Below are 18,788 nucleotides of genomic sequence, written 5' to 3' on the forward strand. Positions count from 1 at the left end.
TTTCTGTCGCCACCTGGTGGCGAAAGCAAACAAGACTACTAGCAGAATCCCACACTGCAGTTTCAGCCTGACAACAGCTGGACAATGTACAATTATTTGTGATTATTATTCTGCCACCTGTTTGTTTTACTGTTTGAAGCAAACAAGGCAATATAGCTGCAAACAGCAGTGTCTGGAGCCAGACACCAAGGATGAGCCGTAGCACATTGGGAGGTGTAACTTTGTCATGGACTTCAAACCTAATCCAAGTAACACCCAGACCAACTTCAGTGTAGAATTAGATGTAAGGGTTCTTCTGTAAGAATTATTAGAAAATGTCCATTTCGAACTGGCGCTGTAACACCACCTAGGGTGCTAGTGGCACATAATTTGACACACCTGTTAGCAGTTGGAGGATTCCTGTCAAATTCCATACAATGCATTAGTATTTTGCAACCCCTGATGAGACTCGGACAAACATTGAAGGTATAGAAAATGATGGTAAATCCAATATGGTTGATTGTATGGGTGCTATAAGTACATTTGTTCGAGATGAGGAGATACACAGCTGGAATTAATTGCATGTAAGCGAAACAGGATGGCTGTAATATTTTTTCAATGTTGCAATTTTTCAGTCAAACTCACGATTTATTAAGCAATAATTATTTAGGTTTAATGTAAATGCAAATTTGTGGGTCAAGGCTCTGCCTCTCATCATTCCCTGTTGCAAACTAGCCAAATAAGGGAGTGACTACAAACTCCCCCGTGGGGTCGCTGTGCTCTCAATCCAGCAGCTAGCGTACCCGTGTTCTGTTCTGCACTCGCCAAATCGAGAGGGCACTGAATGAACGACTGATCTTTTTGGGGCTGTTCGTATCGAGTTGAAAACCGTGTTTAGTGGATTTACGAACTAATCGCGGTTAGCAATTAGAACGTGACTTCTACCGGGTAATTACCCGGAAATTACTTTGAAAAGGAAAGCTTGGTGACCAAACACTTAGGGAGAAACAACCTCGGTGTTTGATCTGCTTCTATAGCTAAGTTAGCCGATTGGTTTATTTTAGCCTCAGTGTTGTGCCAGTTGTGACTCATTTAAAATGTGAGTTCTTCATAGTAAAAGTTGTTGGAAAATGTCTGGAAAATGATTGTTTATAGTAATCTGTTCTGAGTCTATAGGCTACATTAGCAAATGCGGGAGTAGGCTATCTGGTTATATTCGCCAACTATAGGCAATTGCAGAGAATAGTTTGTAATTATTAATCTTGCAACACACTTCGTTTGTTCAATATTTTAAGTTGATATCACTTAGGCTGACAATAAGAATGCAATATTTAGCTTGCTGTAGTCCATTTTGTCTAGAAGAGCTGTCGCTAATACTACAAAGCCGTAGCTATTCCGCAGTTTAGCAAACACCATATTCAAACTATGAATCCTCTGCTGTCAGAAGTGTATGCCAGTAATTTTTGTCTTTCTTTACTCGGAAGTGACGAAGAGATCGAGATGGTGATGCACTACCGCAGTTTGGTACGAAGTTCTGCCAAATCGCTTCAGTTATTCAGTTGCTCACGTGATTGCTCCAGCTATGTGTCGCGAATGAGGTCAGCGCTCCTATACGTTACATTGTTTCAAAGTGTTTCAAAAGTTCACAAGCATAACATAACCAGGGTATACACGTTGTTTCTGAGTATAAAGTGAAACAATGTTAGAAATGTAAATGTTTTTTTTCTCTAAATACAGGCATGGATACAAAACTAATCATACAGTTTTGGTTCAGGTAATTGTGGCTGCATTAATGATTGGTCCCGTCAAAAGCGTTTGCTCGAAATAGTCTGGTCTTTGTGTCCTCTGGTCTGTCCGATGGTCAGGTACCTTATGAGATTGAAGGAGGATGACGAGGCGTGCCGTAGAGCACTGCAGTCTGGGAATGTGCTGCTTTATCATAAGCTGGCACCACTGCTGAGGCAGCAACAGAAGGGAATATACCAGTTAAAAGTACTTCAGGCCACAGGTATGGCTGTCATGGGTGTTGCATGTAAATATGTATATAGTAATAGTAAGCCAAATAATTTTCCAACTCCTTGTCTGACGATGAATATGACTAAAACACACCTGGATACTGGTAACAGTCAAGGGAAGACTTGGCTGAGTGGCTGAGATCCAACAATCTTATATTAATCTGCTCCATTTCCCTTATAAATAAATGCCTCAGTCTTTATGAAAAACAAATAACACATAAGCAATTTTGAAATAGGAACTTATTAGTCTCTGTATTTTTTTTCCCAGTAGAGATTCCCCTTAAGTCTGTGGGAGTGTTGTTACCATTGCTGAGTATCACCTGAATAAGCATCTGAAATTTTGAAGAAAATTTATATTCCATTATACTCTGTAGTCACATGACACTAAACCACCGGTGAACAGAGCTGTGATTTCTTTCATTTTAACCATGAAGTCTGAATTAATTTGTATGGGTTCTTTTTCTGCAGATGTGAAAGGAATTCTGGGAAAACTGGGGAAGGATGAACAGCTGTTAAACACATCTGTCCTTATTGGCTGTTCAGACGGTGATATTGCACAATTCTCCCTTGATGTTGGTAAGAACACCAAACACATTTAATAGAAAAACTGGCCTTTTCCAGTTATTCAGCAATATTGGGGGTTTCTTCTGACCTGTATCTCTTCAAATAAGAAAGTTTGAAATGTCAGCAGTGCCAGTATTGGCCATGTAATCCATCATATTTCAAGATTATCATATTTGGTCATACCGGATTTTTTCAAAGCAGTTAATTTTTTGCTCTCAGGTGGCATTCCAATTGTGATTTTTGACTTGGAGCTGGAGAAATCCTTTTAAAGCTAGATTTCATATGGCAGATTAAGTGTCAAATAAGTAACTGATGATGTGAACATACATTTTATCTTGAGACACAAGACATGGATGTTTTGCAGCCTCTTAGAATCCCTCGCTGGCTGCACTTTGATGTGGAAGAGTCTCTGTGTTACAGGGTGTCTGGAAAAAGATGCTGTGGAGGAGATGTGTGGAGGAGTCTTCACTGACCTGAGGAAGGCCTTTTTTCTGCTGGAACAACCAGATACTCCACTTGTAACCAAGGTATGTGTCTCTTCCATGTAGGCCATTGATTCTTTGTCTTGTTATACATAGATTGTATTAGCACCCAACATGGCTGTAGCTGTCCAATTCACACCCTAATTTAGACAGTCCAACACACATCCAACTGTGTTCATACGAGAACCCCAATGCAAATTCAGGATAGTGTAGATATCTACGGTTCTCCTTCGAAACAGCTGGTGTCGCCAGTCTGCTTATTTTCACATTGCGCCCCACAGCTAAGCCTGCACAGAATTGAGTATAAAATCTTTGGTCTGAGGAAGACCATTCATATGTGGCTTTAACAAGCAGTCCATGGGCACCCGATTAGACAGTGGGGGTTGCTAGAGAGTGATGAAAGGCAGGCCCCCAAACCGACAGAACTCTTCCGTACCATAGGCAACGCAATAGCCGATTTTATGTGATACTGGCCTCGGCTCTGGTACAACCCAGATATGATCAGGTATCCTGGGGCTCATCAACGAATGAGCCACCTGACAGCCCCTTGTGTTAGAGTCTGACAAAGCCTGTGATGGTTCAGTGCACGTGTGCAAATAAAGCCCAGGATACAGGCTGCCAGGCACCTGTAGTCTCCTATTCAATAACTGTGGGACTCAGCCATGCGTAGCAGAGTATCGAAGCACACGCTTTGGCCTACAGAATGAGGAGCAGTGGCTGGAATCTTTGAAGAACAGCTCATAGAAAGAATATTCAGAGAATACAGAATTTGGCGATAAAGAGAATATTTTGGACACATGCATATTTTTTGTGAGCTTTTTATCATCCTGGAGCTTTCAATTTGTGTTCCATACTGATTGAAGTAAAAGCATTGCAATTTTGGTAGAAGTATGCATATTTTAGGGTTTAACTGCTATTTTTCCAAGCTGTTTGTGAAGCGATTTCCCACATGACGTGACTTTGCATATGTTATGATATGTTTTTGCATAATTATTGGATGACATTTCCGATAATAACACAGCGGCTGACCACAGGATGCGGAGGTGGACGGGAAATTGGGCTCTGGGGGCAGAGTTAGGGATTTTTTCACGTTTTGTGGGCTTTTTTGGTACTAAAACCAGGAAGAAAATGCCGATGCATGTGAGCCTTCAAAATAATGGTTAAAAACAAAACATGTCCACCTATACATAGATTTCAGTGTGTAGTAACCTTTGTGTGCTGGATTGGTTATTTTGATGCACATTTCTGGCTCTAACCGGTGCAGGGACAGGCTCTCCTCCGCTGGCATCAGACCCATGCCTACTGCAGTGCCTCTGGGGAGCCTACTCAGAGTAACCAGGCTGGCAGCCAGCGTGTGTGCCTCACAAACGGTGCTACGTACTACCCCCAGGTAAGAGCAGGGTGCAAGGAGGGAAGAGCAAAGCCACTGCTGGAGGCAATTACACATACGGCCATTTTGTCTGTTTTATATTCACCACAAAGTACTATCTAGCTCTATGGTCCTCACTCCTGGTTCTGGAGAGCTGCATGGTGTGCTGTTTTTTTTTTACTTTGGCCTTAATATCAGCAACCAATTTAGGTCCAAGAAACCAGGTGAGGTGAGTTAACCACCCTGTGGTTCTCTAGGACCAGGTGTGAGGATCAGTGATGTAGATATTGGGTGATTGATCTCCAGTGTATAATATTAATAGATTTCCATATATTTTAACATTTCCTATTGGCCTGTGAAATGATATTGATGAAGTGATGATGTCCCTGTCATTAGGGTATGTGATTCTAAGATGTATCTTGGAATGGGTCCGCTCATACCAGATTAGTGGCCGCAATGGTAGTTGCTTTGTTTTTCTTACAGATGGCGCCGGTGGTAATAGTGTTGGTGTCTGATGGCAGGAGATGTCTGTTGGCCCGCCAGTCCACCTTTCCACAGGGGATGTATAGTGCACTGGCAGGTTTCTGTGACATGGGTGAGCCAAGCTTACTCTCTCACACACACACACACACACACACACACAAACAATCAAGTGTCAATCCATTAAATATTCTGCTTGTTTTATATCTAGATTTTATGGGTTTAATACCTTGGAATAATGTGTTGTTTTTTTTAAAGTACTTTAAATGAGTGTATGAGAAACATAAAATGTGAAGAGTAAATTGTATAGCCGTATTTTCCATTCATTTATTAATATACCTGTATTCTTTATTTATATTGATGTAGTAGCACAGCCAGTATATGGCAAGGACGGCTGTCAGCATTTCTCGGTTTTGACTGGAGGAGCACAATGCCTCTCATAGATTATGGGAGTGCAGAGCAGTCTCTGAGGTAATCGTGCTGCCCCCGCAGGAGAGGTGATGGAGGAGACTCTTAGGAGGGAGGTGGCAGAGGAGGTGGGACTGGAGGTGGAGTCTATGCAGTACTCCAGCTCCCAACACTGGCCTTTTCCCCAGAGCTCCTTCATGGTGGCCTGCCACGCCACCATCAGCCCGGACAATGCCGAGGTACACACTGCCTCATACTTGCGTGCGTGCGTGCGGGTGTAGGTGCATGTCTGTGTGTGTGTGTGTGTGTGTGTGTGTCTGTGTGCCTCTCTCTGAATGAGAGAGAGAGATTAAAATTGACTGTACAGCTCCTTTCTTGTACTCTAACATATAGTATGTCTCCATAATCCTATGACAGACACAAAGCGCAGAAACACATTCTGTTCGCTAACACACACGCATAAAAACTGGAAATCCTTCTGTTGTGTAGAGCTGCACCCTCATTGCAGTCACTGCAAGGTCACACTGTAACATTTCATTGGAAATCTCTACTGCCCAACTGTGACTTTGCAGTCGGTGGGACTTAATGTCAAAATGGCTAACCTTAACAGATCAATCTGAATGGGGCGGAGCTGGAGGACGCAAGATGGTTCACGCTGGAGGAAGTTGAAGACGCTCTGAAAAGGAAGCCCCTCCCTCGAAGTGTTAAAGGAGAGCCCACTGCATTCTGGGTTCCTCCCAGCTACGCCATAGCCAATAAACTTATCAGGGAGTGGGTGAATCAGCAGAAGAAGCCATAAATAAAGGGCAGGAGTCTAGGGCATTAGGTGCATTCACAGCACGGAAGTGTCTCAGTTCAAAGGTTCACATCCTCTTCCTAAGGAAAATGGCACCTGAGGGATATGTGTTTCTCTTTCTGACAGAAGGTGGTGTCTACAAAGGTTAAAGAGGGGAGTTAGATCTCCTCTGCCAAGTCCTCAACAGAACAAACTTCAGTAGCAATAGCTTCAATTGATGATCTACAATTTCAAATTTAAAAGTCCAGTCCAGTTTAAAATTGGATGTTCAAATTCAAATTCAAATCGTAAGTCTAATGTTCACCTTAAACCTCTTGAATGTATTGCCTTCATTTGTACATTTTTATTTTATAAGCTTGATAGTTACCTCAGTAATGTGCCAGGGTGTGAACAGTTGATATGGGGGCATCATACAGTACTGCTACCTCATAAAATATCCCCTGAAGATAATGAATATTGTATTAAAAGGATGTCACTACTTGATATAATTTACTTGTGCTTTTATACTTATCAGTTGTAATCGGTTAATAAACTATAATAGTTACCCCCTCAAACAATGATCTTTTTTATGATTTCCTGTGGTTGTGTGTGATACCTTGCTGTGCATCAGTGGAGTCATCTGCACAAAGTTTCCCCTGGTGCAGCAGCTGCCAGCTCATAGGTGGACTACAGAGTGTGTGTGATGAAAGCCACAGCGGGTTTCACAGTTCATGTAGGATAGTACAGCAGTGGACCAAGCTGAGGCGGAAAGTCCTTGAGTCAGAAAGTAAAAGCCATGCCATGTATTTCTTCCAACCATGAATTCAGCCAGCTGATTTCGCTAATTAGTACTACCTCCTGGCTGAAGAATTGTGCTAATGAACAAATCCAGTTGACTGGAACAAAGTACTGGGGAGGACTTTTACTTGCTGAACCTGGATTTTCCACCTCTGGGACCATGCTTGCAATTGTGATTCAATTTAATTTAATTAAGCGATGATAGAAAGTTTAAAAACAACTTTCAATTTTGTTGATTTCATTGATATTGTTTTCCAGCTCCAATGAAGAATATAAATCACGTGACCTCATTCTGTTTTTGCCATCATAGTCACAGAATGCATCAACAAGGGCCAAGCCGTTTCAGGTTTTGTGTCAACAAGTGCTCAAGTACAGGAGTGAAGAATACTAAAACTATAGTAATTGGCTTGAACAAAAAACAGCACACAGACCGGCTCTCCAGGTTGTGCTCCTATACATTGCATTAACATAAATCAAACATAATAGACAGTTATGTATATCACCAATTGTTAATTCAGGTGATGAGCACAGAAAAGGCATCCCAGCTCCTGTTCTGACCTGTTTCTTTGTTTACTGAGCCAGAGTATTGATTTCATATACATATTTCATATAGATGCATATACATGTTGATTTAGTGTTAGGGTAATGCATTAGGCCTTTTTTTTATTGTGCTCATTCAAATGAGTGTGCTGTATTTACAGATCTAGTTGTCTTGGTTACAAATGATGTCAAAGTTCATAACTGTGTTTATACCCATGCCCCTCTAACTACTGTCCCAACCGAACCAATCACAGGTAAGCAATCAAACGTTGCTAGGATATGCCTGCGTTTCCAGAACATGCATAGGGAATGCAATACTACTACAACTACTATTACTGCTACTACTACTACTACTACTACTACTACTACTAATAATAATAATAATAATGATAGTAATGATGAAAAGATTGACTGTTCATAATGAAATGTACTAATATCATGTTTATTGTGAACAAGATGGGATGTCACATGGCAAGGGATCACCCTTTTGTGAAATTGGAATATTGAGGATTTGGCATTGCTCACATCAGAATAATGTTGCAGTGTTCAGAGAACCTATCCTTGTTCTGTGTGCTTTCATCGCTGAGATGTACTTTCAAATTCAATGCCTCCGTGACAGAAAATATTGTCAAACTGCAGAAATGATAGCATTGATTTTCACCATTCTTGCCACTCTTGCATTCTCAGGTGATGAAAAAGCTGTATCTGGTCTTCAGGTTCAGAGCTCAGACTGAGAAGGCTGTGACATCTGGGTAATATGACCATCATGTTCCTCAAACCACTCACTTCTACATGCAGTAAAAAAAAAACTATATCACTATTCAGGAATGCAGTACATCAGAATACCTATCGAAGGTTTGGGATTTATTTTAAGTGAAATAAAGAAATCATCTAAACATAAAACGCGTCAATCTACTACAGTGGCGACAGTAGCAGAATAGATCAAAAATAAGTCTAATAAATATCTAATAAAGTGCTCCCTGGTTGTGTATCGTGAATTTATCTTAAATGGCTAGTGTGTGATACAATAAAATACACATTTCACCTTTGTCCTCAAGTTCAGTCCGGAGGGGAGAACATAATCTTGACGGTGAAACAAGGTAACGCACCAAGCTTGTTTACCTTCCCGGGTCTGCCTAATCATTAACATATTACTCGCCAGACTTTGGCCATATTATCTCTGGTGCATCATTACTCCAGGATAGCCCTGTCGCCGCTGCTGTAAATTCAACAAAACTTTTAAATGATTTCCGATTCAGTGAGTTATTCAAGACAGTGCCAAGTGAATAAACTGGACTTTAGTGACAGTGGGTTTAATGTTTAATTTAATTGCCTGAATAGATGGATCACGGCTTTTGGCTTTCAATAGTTGGCAATAGTAGTGAGCATGAGAGACACTTTCGTGGCACAATAGTCAAAGATCGCTAGCATAACGCCACAGACGGTTCCCGTGCCTTGGCTCTGAGGGACAGGGATGATGGTGGCACTTGTTCCGACTTCTGGACCAATCCATTCTGCGTCTAGTGTATAATACAGTGAGTAGTATAACATGCTGCTCTTACACGAGATAATACAGGAGAACAGTTTGGTAAACATATTGATGCATGAAACATGAGAAGACCGGTGAGGGACTGTCGATCGCCTGTGTCGTGCACGTAACAATATTCGGAGTCTTTTCCCTGCGGGAGCCGAGCAGAAGACGCAGCTGACAACTTGCGGGACTCGGAAGTGTGAATGACTGACACAGAAGATCTACCACGGGGGAAGCGCTCCAGAAGGTGAATTAACAATTGTGATGTTTCTGTATCCGCCAATATTTTATGCCATATAAGTACAGCAGAGTTCACTGAACTATGCGCTGCAGCCTACAATGTCTACTTTCTATTTTGTGCTGATAACAGTAACCGTAATAGTAACAGTAACAGGCACTCAGTCAATAAATGTGCATAATTCTTTGCTCTTGTATTTTCGTGCTGTGTAGTGCCACAATTATAATCAAAAATACAGTGGCTAACATTTGATGCACCTTTGCTACATCTTTTCATCTTTAGGTGTAATCTACAAATACCAAATCTCTATTAAGGAAGCTGCACACAATGGTGGGCAGTTCCATTCTGGAGGGCTTGTGTGCATGTAGGGTTTTGTTTGCACCAGTTACCCTGGCTCATTTAGCTAATTAGTCTATACTAATAAGGCAAGTTCACTGGTAGGTTAGACACAGTAAAATGTTATAGATGGGCACAGGTACAGTCTTCATCTGAAGTCCAAGAGCTTATCAGTAAATTTAGCTGAAATGTAAGATCACGCATAGGCCTACGATTGGATGGATTAAACAATAAATGGCAGAAGTTGATATGAAATCCAGAAAGAGTCAGTGCTCTACTTGCCCACCACATTGCATTGCCATCTTGCCTTTTGCGACGTAGACCAGACAACAGTTTTTATCAACTGTACACCATGACACTTCCTCTTTTTAGAGCGCTGTTGATAACCAGCCGCAAGTGGTGTGACACTCTACCTTTCTCCCTGTGTCAGCTCTGCGTGGTTCATCAGGAAGTGGAAGAGGCTAGTTTCTGCGCTGATTCGGCACCAGTTTGGATCGGTTTCCATTCTGATCCAAGCTTGTGCCTCCCTCCTGGCTTTGCTAGCCTACTCCCAGAGCAACAAGCTTTACAGCTTTGTCACCCACATCTTCATCTCACAGTACCGCTTCCCCTATGTGGTACCCCTGGCATTCGCACAGGTATGGCTTATGGAGAATCTTACTAGTACATTCACCTGGATTTCCTCATTGAACTCTATAATCAGTTGGATATTAATTAATTTAATAAAAATTGGCATCTGCCGGTACAAAACTATTGTTTCACTACAAAAGAGCTGTGAAGTTTCTGTTCACACCTTCCCTATTCCTGAAAGCGATGTACTTTAGCATAATTGTGCATCTTTATTGAATCAAATGTCATTCTGAGTAAGGTTTTGTGAGTATGCACTGTGTTCTGGATATTTTCCATGTGATAGAGAAAACGTATGTATAGTGTTTCTAAGAAGGAGGCCATAAAATCTTTTCTTAGGGTTTTATTAGTTAATGGCACCAAGCTTCAGAAGTACTCTCACCACATGAACCCAGGTGTCTTGCCAGTTGTGACTCATAAATAGTCATCACCTGCCTTACCTCTGTACAAGATCAGTTGAGTCTTTTTGACCACACGTGTTACACAGTTAATACATTACACCTCCCCAGTCATTCGGGTTGATAGGCAAATTAACACATAAAGACAATAACAATAAGTGCTGCAATCAGTGTGGATATATAGTGGAATTACAGTAAATTGGGCACAGTGGGCAGCACTGTTGCCTCCCAACAAGAAGGTTGGTTCAAGCCCCGCCTGGGCCTTTCTGTGTGGACTATGTTCGTCCAGTATCTGTGTGGATTTCCTCCCACAGTCCAAAGACGTGCAGGTGAGGGACTACAAAATTAGCTCATTAGCTAACTCATTTACATTGATGTGGAAACTGAAAACATGTTGATTAATGTACACTGTCCCTGGTAAATTAAAAATAAATAAAGTTTGGAAGAACACACTAAACTTCTGTGAATGTTTTGATGCATTGGCTATTTATTGTTTTGACTGCACTGTGTTTCTGCTGAGGCAGTTCAGTCATACTGTTCAATCTCAGCTCGCAAACCAGCAGATGATTTCAAGCAGGCTTGTGTTCCACGATTAATGTGAACTGTGCCACAAAACCCTTGTTGTCAGCACAGTAGTATTTTGTGAGATGTCCCTCTGCAGGCCTATAAATCTGGAATATAAATTGAGGTACTGGAAATGGTACAACACAGTAGTACCCATCTTGGTTTGCATTGCTCAGGTTGGAGTTTTATCTGTAGATCTGAACCCCATTATTACTTGACTTGGACGTGCTGTGCAGTATAACTTGCTTAAAAAGTGAAATGACAACTCCCACAAATTGGTGAACTTTGGGGAAAATGGATTGCTTGAATGCCAGTTGCCAGTGGGGGCATTACGGGTTAGATGGACTGTATATGACTTAAAGCCCTTGAGGGTTGCCTGGTGGAACTGTGATTGTCATCCAGGAACATGAACATTTATTCAAATGTATATATTCCTCTTGCCTATCTGTACAGTATGTGTACATACACAGCTGTATACATTATCCACTGATGGCAAACTGCCATGCTGTTTCCAGGTGGTGCTGACGCTGGCTGCCATGGCCGCCCTGCATGCCCTTGGCTTCATCACGCTGCAGCCATACTCCCTGCAGCTGGGCGAGCAGCTGCTCGTGCCTTCGATCTGTGACAGTATTCAGGGAGTGCTGGCCCTGTGGGCAGTCACCTCACCTTCCGGGCTCTTCCCTCTAACTTCGCGTCTGCTGCCCCTCGCTTGTGTGGCCTGGACCCACGCACTTGACCTTCATACACGGCGGCCCTCCGTCCAGAACACCCTTCTACTGGCAGCTGTTACATTCACGTCAATGACAATGACAGGTACCCACAATGCAGTGCTCTGGTGTAATAGTGTATCTTTGTTTTTGGTGAATTGATGTATTCTGAAATAAATTACAGTATGTATATTTCCATTTGGTGAATGGATATGGTATCCTAATATCAGTGCTTTGGTTATATTTTCAGTTGAATGCCTGATGTTGACTGAATGGCTCATTATCAAATAATATGTGTGGTTAGAAAGTTGTAATTTAACACTCAGGGTAGGCCTACGAATGAGGAATCCAGAATAATCATGGAGTATGTAAGGAAATAAAATGAAAGTGCTCATCTTTAAAGGTGGTTTAAGATGGTTTAAACTATTTTCGATACTTATGGCTGGTCAAAGCTGGTCTCTAGCTGGAAAGACCGGGTCAAAGATGTTTAAATTGGTGGAATAAGCTGGTAGAATAAGCTAAAAATATACTTTTATAGGGACATTTTATGACAGTTTTATATAATGTGACATAATCAGTTATGCCATCTTCTGACAGCTGTTATGTCATGTGTATGACAGTATTCCAGTACAGTGGGTTCAGGTAAAGTGTTATCAAACTTCAGGTGAAAATGTGTCACTGGTCCGTGTTGAAATATGTGCCTGTTCTGCCTGCAGGCGCACAGAATGTCCTGTGGACTGACCCCATAGTGAGACTCTACGCCCCGCTTAGCCTCTGCCTGCACAGCCTCTCTCTCTGCTGGGTGGCCAAGGTGGGGAAGTCAGCGAGGAGGCGACAGGGGGGCCACTCCACCTCCCTGAACCTCTACTACTGCCTGAACGTTAACCGAAGCCTGGTGCTGGGCTTCCTGTGCCTGCTGCACCCGGACTCCCCTCGAGTGCTGAGCGAGGGCTGCTGGCACAGCCTGCTCTTCCTGGGGTACCTGCTGGCCATGCTGCTGCTGGGGATTCTCCACCACCTCCTGCTGGCCGTCGCTGCTCTCTACGGCTCCCCGCTGGCTGCGGGGCTCATGCACACGACGCACGACGTGGTTCAGCCCTTCATCGGCCTGCTGTAGCCTCAGGGTGGACGGCGGTCGTGTCTGGTGGCGTCCTGTTCCTCAAAACTCCACACGGATTCACTATTCTCTATCGCGCGCAGGCATAGTGAATGGAATAAGCTATGAAGATCACTGCAAATGAAGATTTCTTTCATTGTTCGTGCCTCTGAGCATGGATGTATTCGTAGTGTGTCCAAACACAAAATGGAGACGTGCAGTCTGCTCAAGAATTTTAACTGTGGTAGACCACTGAAGAAGGTCTAAATTTGCCGGACCGTCCTAATCTCATCACACACCAGAACCATTTTCTGGTTAGTGAGACCCAGGAAACCCACATTTATGACCTTTGCATGAAGTATACTCTGCTGCAAGCACTGCACACCTCAGCTGGAAGACCAGACATTGGATTTGCAAAGACATGGGGTGACAGGATAGGAATTTGGAATTGGGAGTAATAGGAAACATCTGAATTTTAAATAAAATTGGTTAAAAGAGGTCAAGTGCCAGTCCGACAATGGCATACGGCTGGGATAAATGTACTTTGCTATGAGATTTGTACGTCTGCATGTACGTATGCTCCCGGCACTCATTCCTGGTCTCTACCTGTACTTCAAACTCAACTACCTGATTTTCTATAGAAAAAAATGACTCCATTGTCAATTTCAATCCCATGTTTGAGAAGTAATGTTTTTTCATATTAAGATGAAATCATTTGTATACATAAAAGTATTAACGAATGTGAAGATCTGAAAATAAGTGTGGTTATTGTTTTGTGAAACCAAATAAAGAATGTACATGAGACTTTCATTTTTGTTACATTTAAGTGGGGGAAAGTACATTGCCTTTTGAGCACTCTTTGAATCTTTGCGAGTGGATGTTACAGTGAACAAGCTGCTCATAGAGAAGTGAGGACTTGCATGAGAGTGAAATGCAGGGAGTTCTGGGAGTGGGTTTGTGACAGGCTTTCCGCATTCAGAGCAAAACATTTACAGTTGTAAGTGTAGTAAGATTTATGAACAACACTATTTCAGGACTATTTCTGCTGGCGGTTGAAGTTCAGAGGCAAGGCCAGTCTGAAAACTTAAAAAGCCATCGACCACATTAGCAGTTAAACTCTGTGGCGGGAGAGTCACAACTTTTGGGATTGTGGTTGAGGATCTCTGACAGTGATCGATGACCCAATGTTTTAATTCAGTTCTGCTGTATGCTTCTGTACAATGACAACAGGGAGGCAATCGATCACAGGGATTCTTCCTAGTAACTGATTATGTAAGTCAAGCAATGCATCATCACTTTAGTTTTTAAACAAAACACTGTTACAAAGAAGTCTTTTATTTCCTTAAAAGAAAATGTCCATGCAAGGTTGAGTAAACAAAGGCTTCATTTTAATTCAATGCTCATTGTGTGCTTGTGGAAAAACATGAAGTGGACTGAATTGATGTTAACAGATGAGAACATAATATAAATGAATGAGTCACCTTTTACATTAACATTACAACAACAACAGCTGTTAGCTTGTACAGTATATACTACAGACAAAAGGGCTGCTGCTCTTGAATATCCTCCTGTACTCTTTTAGTTACTGGTTGGATCGGAGGAGACAAACATATTTTCCCCAAACATCAGTGTAGATCTGTGTATTTAGTCATTTAGTACAAAAAAGATTCCTGATTGTTCAGGTTTATTAGGGCGATGACTGTTTCAGTCATTGTCAGCTAATGGTGACTGAGGACTGCTTTTAGTATTAAACTCCCAGGCTGTGGCTTGCATTTATAATAATAACAATAATCTGCAATATTATCATATTGATCATATTACATGGGCACATTCCTCTTTAAGAAACAATATTCCAATGCTTAGCAACGGCATTATCTGAGCAGTTGTCTCATTGACTCATTGAAGTGCTGAACTGACTTTTGGTGACAATAAATATTTATTAGTAACTGTTCAAAGCAGCCGTTTCGGTCACGGACTGGATCCATAAGGCGCCAGACTTCACGAATGCATTACCCTTTGACAAAAGTCACTTTTTCCCTTTCTTTCCAGAGGTGGCTTTTCCTTTCTTTGAATATTTTGCTTCCAGGTCAGACAGAAAGGAGTTAAACCCCTGCTCTCTGGACTTCTGCCTTTGCTGAGGTGGGGAAACAAAATGTGAACATGGAAAATTCTAAAGGTCATTCGATCACTCATAAAGGGTAATTGGATCACTTACTGGCCACTGCCCATATTGTTTTAAAACAATGTGCTATTTATTCTTCAATGTGTGCAATGCTATGTGGTGTAATATTCATGACTTACACTCAGGGATATCAGTTGCTTGAGTGGCCGTCTTACCTGCAACATGGCCACTAGGCTGTCATCAGCGTCCAGACCCATCTCCTTCTTCATCTCCTCAGCCTCCTTTTGCTCTTTATTAGCCTGACGAAGAAAGGCACAGTCCAACTGTCACACGCAATGACATGCACAACTCTCAATATCAACAGCTCCACAGGCTGACTCGACCCATTACACTATAACCCGCTACACCACTGCATTTGGGTCATTCTGTGAAAAACCAACCAGAGATTTTTTTCAAACTTTGTTAAAATGTTCTTTCTCTATTCAATAGAGAACATGCAAAAATTAGCCACATTGGATTTGCATGTTCTCTATTGAATATATAAAAGACCATTTCCACAAAGTTTGAGCAAAATTGGTGCCTTTTCACAGAATGACCCATTATATTACATTAAATTATCATTATATCCTTATAGTCGATGAAGAATCACATGCATCAAATGGAGCATTAAGGTACAATTAACGGGGATATGAGAGAAGGTGTGTGTTCGTGTGTGTGTGTGTGTGTGTGTGTTTAGGGGGACAGAGGGACACCACACCTTCCTCTTGCGGGCGGACTTCTTCTGCTTGCTCTCGTGTGTGAAGGCGCGGTACGGGGTCAGCTCGCCGGAGTCGATGCCGTCCTGGATGATGCTGGCGATGCGCGGCTCGTCCTCCTGACTACAGCAGAGCGCGGAGGCCAGGATAAGGTCCATATCGCCCTCAAACTGTACGTAGAGCCTCCGCACGTCCTCACTCTCCTCGTCCGTGCCCTTATACTTCCTCTCAAACTGCAGTATGTCCTCCAGCGTGATCTGGGACGGCGACAGATAAATACTTAACACAGAAAGAGGTAAAGAGGTAAGCTCAGTCACCATATACCCCATGCAAGCTTTGCACTCAGCAACATAGAATCAAGATTACCAGTTACAGTTTGTACAAGTTTAAATGCATTTATATACACAACAGATATGCCATCCCTTTCCTTTGTGCACCACAGGCTATTGGCAGAACTATCACAGCCTGTGTATAGCACATTGTTTCACTGTTATCTATTCAAAGCTTAAGAGCAACTCCCTAGCCAGGTTAATCACTGACATGGTCTGTCAACACCTGCATAAAAAGACACACAAGGAGATGCAGCACAGAAAGATGGCAAGCTACAGGCTAGAGCTGCTGTTCACATTGATTTGTAGAAATGTGGCTAAGGCTTCACATATGAAGATTCTGCCAGGGCTCTACAGTGCTCCAATTTGAAGACCATTTGCCCCAAAAACCTGATGTGTGCATAATTGGGCTGCATAAATGTTCTCCTCTGCTGTGCTCCTGGGAGATGATGATAAAGTAAAGCCCTACAGGGGAGTTACCTTTGGGAACAGCAGTCTCCAGTATTCCTCCCAGTTACGGTCCTGACCCAGAGAGTCGCACTCTTCATCCACTGTGCCCTGCTCGTCATACACAGCCCTCTGCTCCTTGTCACTCAGCACCGCGTACACCTTTCCCAAAGCCTGCGACAGAGCAGCACTGCCGGGTTAACGCTAGCAATGGAAGGTTGAGGTTTCATCACCCCCATATTTGTTGGAGCTATGGGGAGCGGTCAGTCACACCATGCTTGATTCATATCAAGGAGCATAGGATAACTGAACCCATGTTGGGAGTCACGAGGCCTCATTCGCCCATCACTGCATAACACACATGTACATAATACAAGCTAATTCTCTGTTTTTAGAGCATTCTCTTCAACAGCTTGCATAATTCAAGACAAAAATATAATTAAAAATAACTAACAGTTTACTCAACCAGTACTATATATTGTATTGAATTAAACAGCTTGGATAATTCGATATAAAAAATAAAATTCAAGTTTGACAGCTTATTCAAACAGTATCTCGACACATAACTTCAGCCATTAAAAAATGACCCAAAGAAGAAGCTGAGGACACATTAACCCTTTGTTTTCTGGAGCGTACCTGGAATTTCTCTGTTGCATGCTGGTCATCTGGAGCCCTGTCAGGGTGGACCAGCAGGGAGACTTTGTAATAACCTCGCCTGACGTCTGCTTCAGACGCCCCCTTTACCACTCCTAGCACCTCATAGAGGCTTGACGTCTTGAACAGCTCCTTGCATTGCTCCAGTAATCCCATGTCTCACCTGTGGAAGAGATGAACCAGGGCTATTACCTAATCACGACTATGAATTAACCACTTGGTCTTCACAACTAGATGCTATAGTGCATGATTTATAATAACGTTAAGCATTCAGTCTCGCTAGTCCAGGGGTGCACAACTCCGGTCCTGGGGGGCCAGAGCAGTGTTGGAACAAAACCGTGTGCCGTTTCTTGTTCCAACCTTAGTTTGACTTTTCTGACAGTTCTATAAACTACGCCGGTTCAGTCCTGTTCGTGAACACAGTAAAATATTTCGGGTACGCTTGCAGTCTGTGGTTGTAGCTGCTGTTTATACTAATGTCACACCAGCATGATTGAGATAATCAAGAGAAGAAGATGGCACAAAATCCTGAAACGGATCAGCCCTTGCTGTGCACCACTGTACTAGACTAATAAAAGCAGTTAATGAGATTTGCTACATGGTGATTAGGTTGGTGAGGGCCGGACGTCATTTAAAATGTCCTCTACATATCTACATATCAAAAATATGGATCCTAGATAACACAAACGCTCATCAAACTAATGTTAGTAGCCGTATTACCATTTTCCCTACGGAAAACAAACTGGCTACATGTTTCAAATGATAATGAACTGTCGTACGTTAAGATTGAACTTAAATCAGCCAATACGCCAAAACAACTAAGAATGCATGTATTTTATACATTGACATTTTTTAGTTATCGAGTGAAAGTTTCTCTGGAAGATTGACAACAATGAGACACCTATACGGCAACAAGTCAGACTCATATCCACTCAGTTCATTACGCACGATACTGCACAGCTACCACCTAGGTCGGATGAGCATGAAGCACACGAATTTAGTAAACGTTAGCTTGCTCGCAAACCAATTGTCCTGCATTTTGCTAATCAGCTGTGAAGTAAACCGAATCACTAGCCGCAGCTAACGCCATTTCAACTGACATTTGGCAAAAATACAATCTTGGTTAACAAGCAACACGGATTAAGCGCAAGCCGTCATGTCAGTGAATCCGAGACGTTAAAGTCAAAATAGTAACAAAAAATGTACCTCACTACCTGATCGTAGCTTTGTGTCTTGATTGCTTTGTTTTCCTCCTCTACCTCCAAAATTTGCAGCTGTACGTATAAAAAGCGCGCCAATAAATTCAGTTATGATCAGTTTCGCACACGCTGCGCATGTACACTAATCGGTATGTCATAGGGATACGGTAATTGAATCACGCATGTTCATTTCCAGCCCATCCTTGCAAATACAGACAGGCCAATCTGCGCAGCGATTGCGCTGAAATGATGCTCGCGGATACTATTTCCTGCGACGCCAGGGACAGTCAACCGGAAATATATTCGAAAAAAGGTGATGTTCTCAGCAGTAAACTCCAGTGGTTAGCGGAGGTATTGCAGTTTATTAAGCCACAA

At 42.3% G+C, this 18,788-nt stretch overlaps 3 protein-coding genes across 7 annotated transcripts; 2 read left to right on the forward strand and 1 right to left on the reverse strand.

The window, feature by feature from the left end:
* Positions 1–799: 799 nt before the first annotated feature.
* On the forward strand, positions 800–6,650 carry nudt13 (nudix (nucleoside diphosphate linked moiety X)-type motif 13). Of its 2 annotated transcripts, none has more exons than XM_061232529.1 (9): positions 800–927; positions 1,464–1,577; positions 1,845–1,987; positions 2,463–2,570; positions 2,979–3,085; positions 4,305–4,430; positions 4,893–5,004; positions 5,382–5,536; positions 5,908–6,650. In XM_061232529.1, the coding sequence occupies exons 2-9, from the start codon at positions 1,480–1,482 to the stop codon at positions 6,094–6,096; spliced, it is 1,038 nt and encodes a 345-aa protein (XP_061088513.1). In that variant the 5' UTR covers positions 800–927; positions 1,464–1,479; the 3' UTR covers positions 6,097–6,650. The 2 variants fall into 2 exon arrangements, with proteins under 2 accessions (XP_061088513.1, XP_061088514.1); XM_061232530.1 differs by having other exon boundaries at positions 822–1,078.
* Positions 6,651–8,651: 2,001 nt separating this feature from the next.
* On the forward strand, positions 8,652–13,522 carry si:ch211-248a14.8 (uncharacterized). Its single transcript, XM_061221523.1, has 4 exons — positions 8,652–9,188; positions 9,946–10,153; positions 11,620–11,917; positions 12,528–13,522. Exons 1-4 carry the CDS (start codon positions 9,145–9,147, stop codon positions 12,926–12,928), a joined length of 951 nt encoding a protein of 316 aa, XP_061077507.1. The 5' UTR covers positions 8,652–9,144; the 3' UTR covers positions 12,929–13,522.
* A 751-nt stretch (positions 13,523–14,273) lies between these two features.
* On the reverse strand, positions 14,274–18,626 carry dnajc9 (DnaJ (Hsp40) homolog, subfamily C, member 9). 4 transcript variants are annotated; one of them, XM_061232307.1, is made up of 6 exons: positions 18,421–18,626; positions 17,197–17,377; positions 16,594–16,734; positions 15,787–16,041; positions 15,245–15,328; positions 14,274–15,041 (listed from the first exon to the last, which is right to left on the reverse strand). In XM_061232307.1, the coding sequence occupies exons 2-6, from the start codon at positions 17,368–17,370 to the stop codon at positions 14,934–14,936; spliced, it is 762 nt and encodes a 253-aa protein (XP_061088291.1). In that variant the 5' UTR covers positions 17,371–17,377; positions 18,421–18,626; the 3' UTR covers positions 14,274–14,933. The 4 variants fall into 4 exon arrangements, with proteins under 4 accessions (XP_061088291.1, XP_061088292.1, XP_061088294.1 ...); XM_061232308.1 differs by having other exon boundaries at positions 18,429–18,625; XM_061232310.1 differs by lacking the exon at positions 18,421–18,626 and adding an exon at positions 18,315–18,334.
* Between the last annotated feature and the right edge of the window lie 162 nt (positions 18,627–18,788).

This window comes from Conger conger, chromosome 2, assembly GCF_963514075.1.
Source record: "Conger conger chromosome 2, fConCon1.1, whole genome shotgun sequence".
NCBI lineage: Eukaryota > Metazoa > Chordata > Actinopteri > Anguilliformes > Congridae > Conger > Conger conger.

Coding starts and splice junctions, on each gene's coding strand:
- dnajc9 (XM_061232307.1), bottom strand. CDS start 17,370: ATGGGATTACTGGAGCAATGCAAGGAGCTGTTCAAGACGTCAAGCCTC. Junction 15,329..15,786: donor AGTCCGCCCGCAAGAGGAAG/GTGTGGTGTCCC, acceptor TTTCTTCGTCAG/GCTAATAAAGAGCAAAAGGA. Junction 15,042..15,244: donor GCCTAGTGGCCATGTTGCAG/GTAAGACGGCCA, acceptor TCCCCACCTCAG/CAAAGGCAGAAGTCCAGAGA.
- si:ch211-248a14.8 (XM_061221523.1), top strand. CDS start 9,145: ATGACTGACACAGAAGATCTACCACGGGGGAAGCGCTCCAGAAG. Junction 9,189..9,945: donor CGGGGGAAGCGCTCCAGAAG/GTGAATTAACAA, acceptor TCCCTGTGTCAG/CTCTGCGTGGTTCATCAGGA. Junction 11,918..12,527: donor CACGTCAATGACAATGACAG/GTACCCACAATG, acceptor TTCTGCCTGCAG/GCGCACAGAATGTCCTGTGG.
- nudt13 (XM_061232529.1), top strand. CDS start 1,480: ATGGTGATGCACTACCGCAGTTTGGTACGAAGTTCTGCCAAATCGCTT. Junction 1,578..1,844: donor AGCTATGTGTCGCGAATGAG/GTCAGCGCTCCT, acceptor TCCGATGGTCAG/GTACCTTATGAGATTGAAGG. Junction 2,571..2,978: donor ACAATTCTCCCTTGATGTTG/GTAAGAACACCA, acceptor TCTGTGTTACAG/GGTGTCTGGAAAAAGATGCT.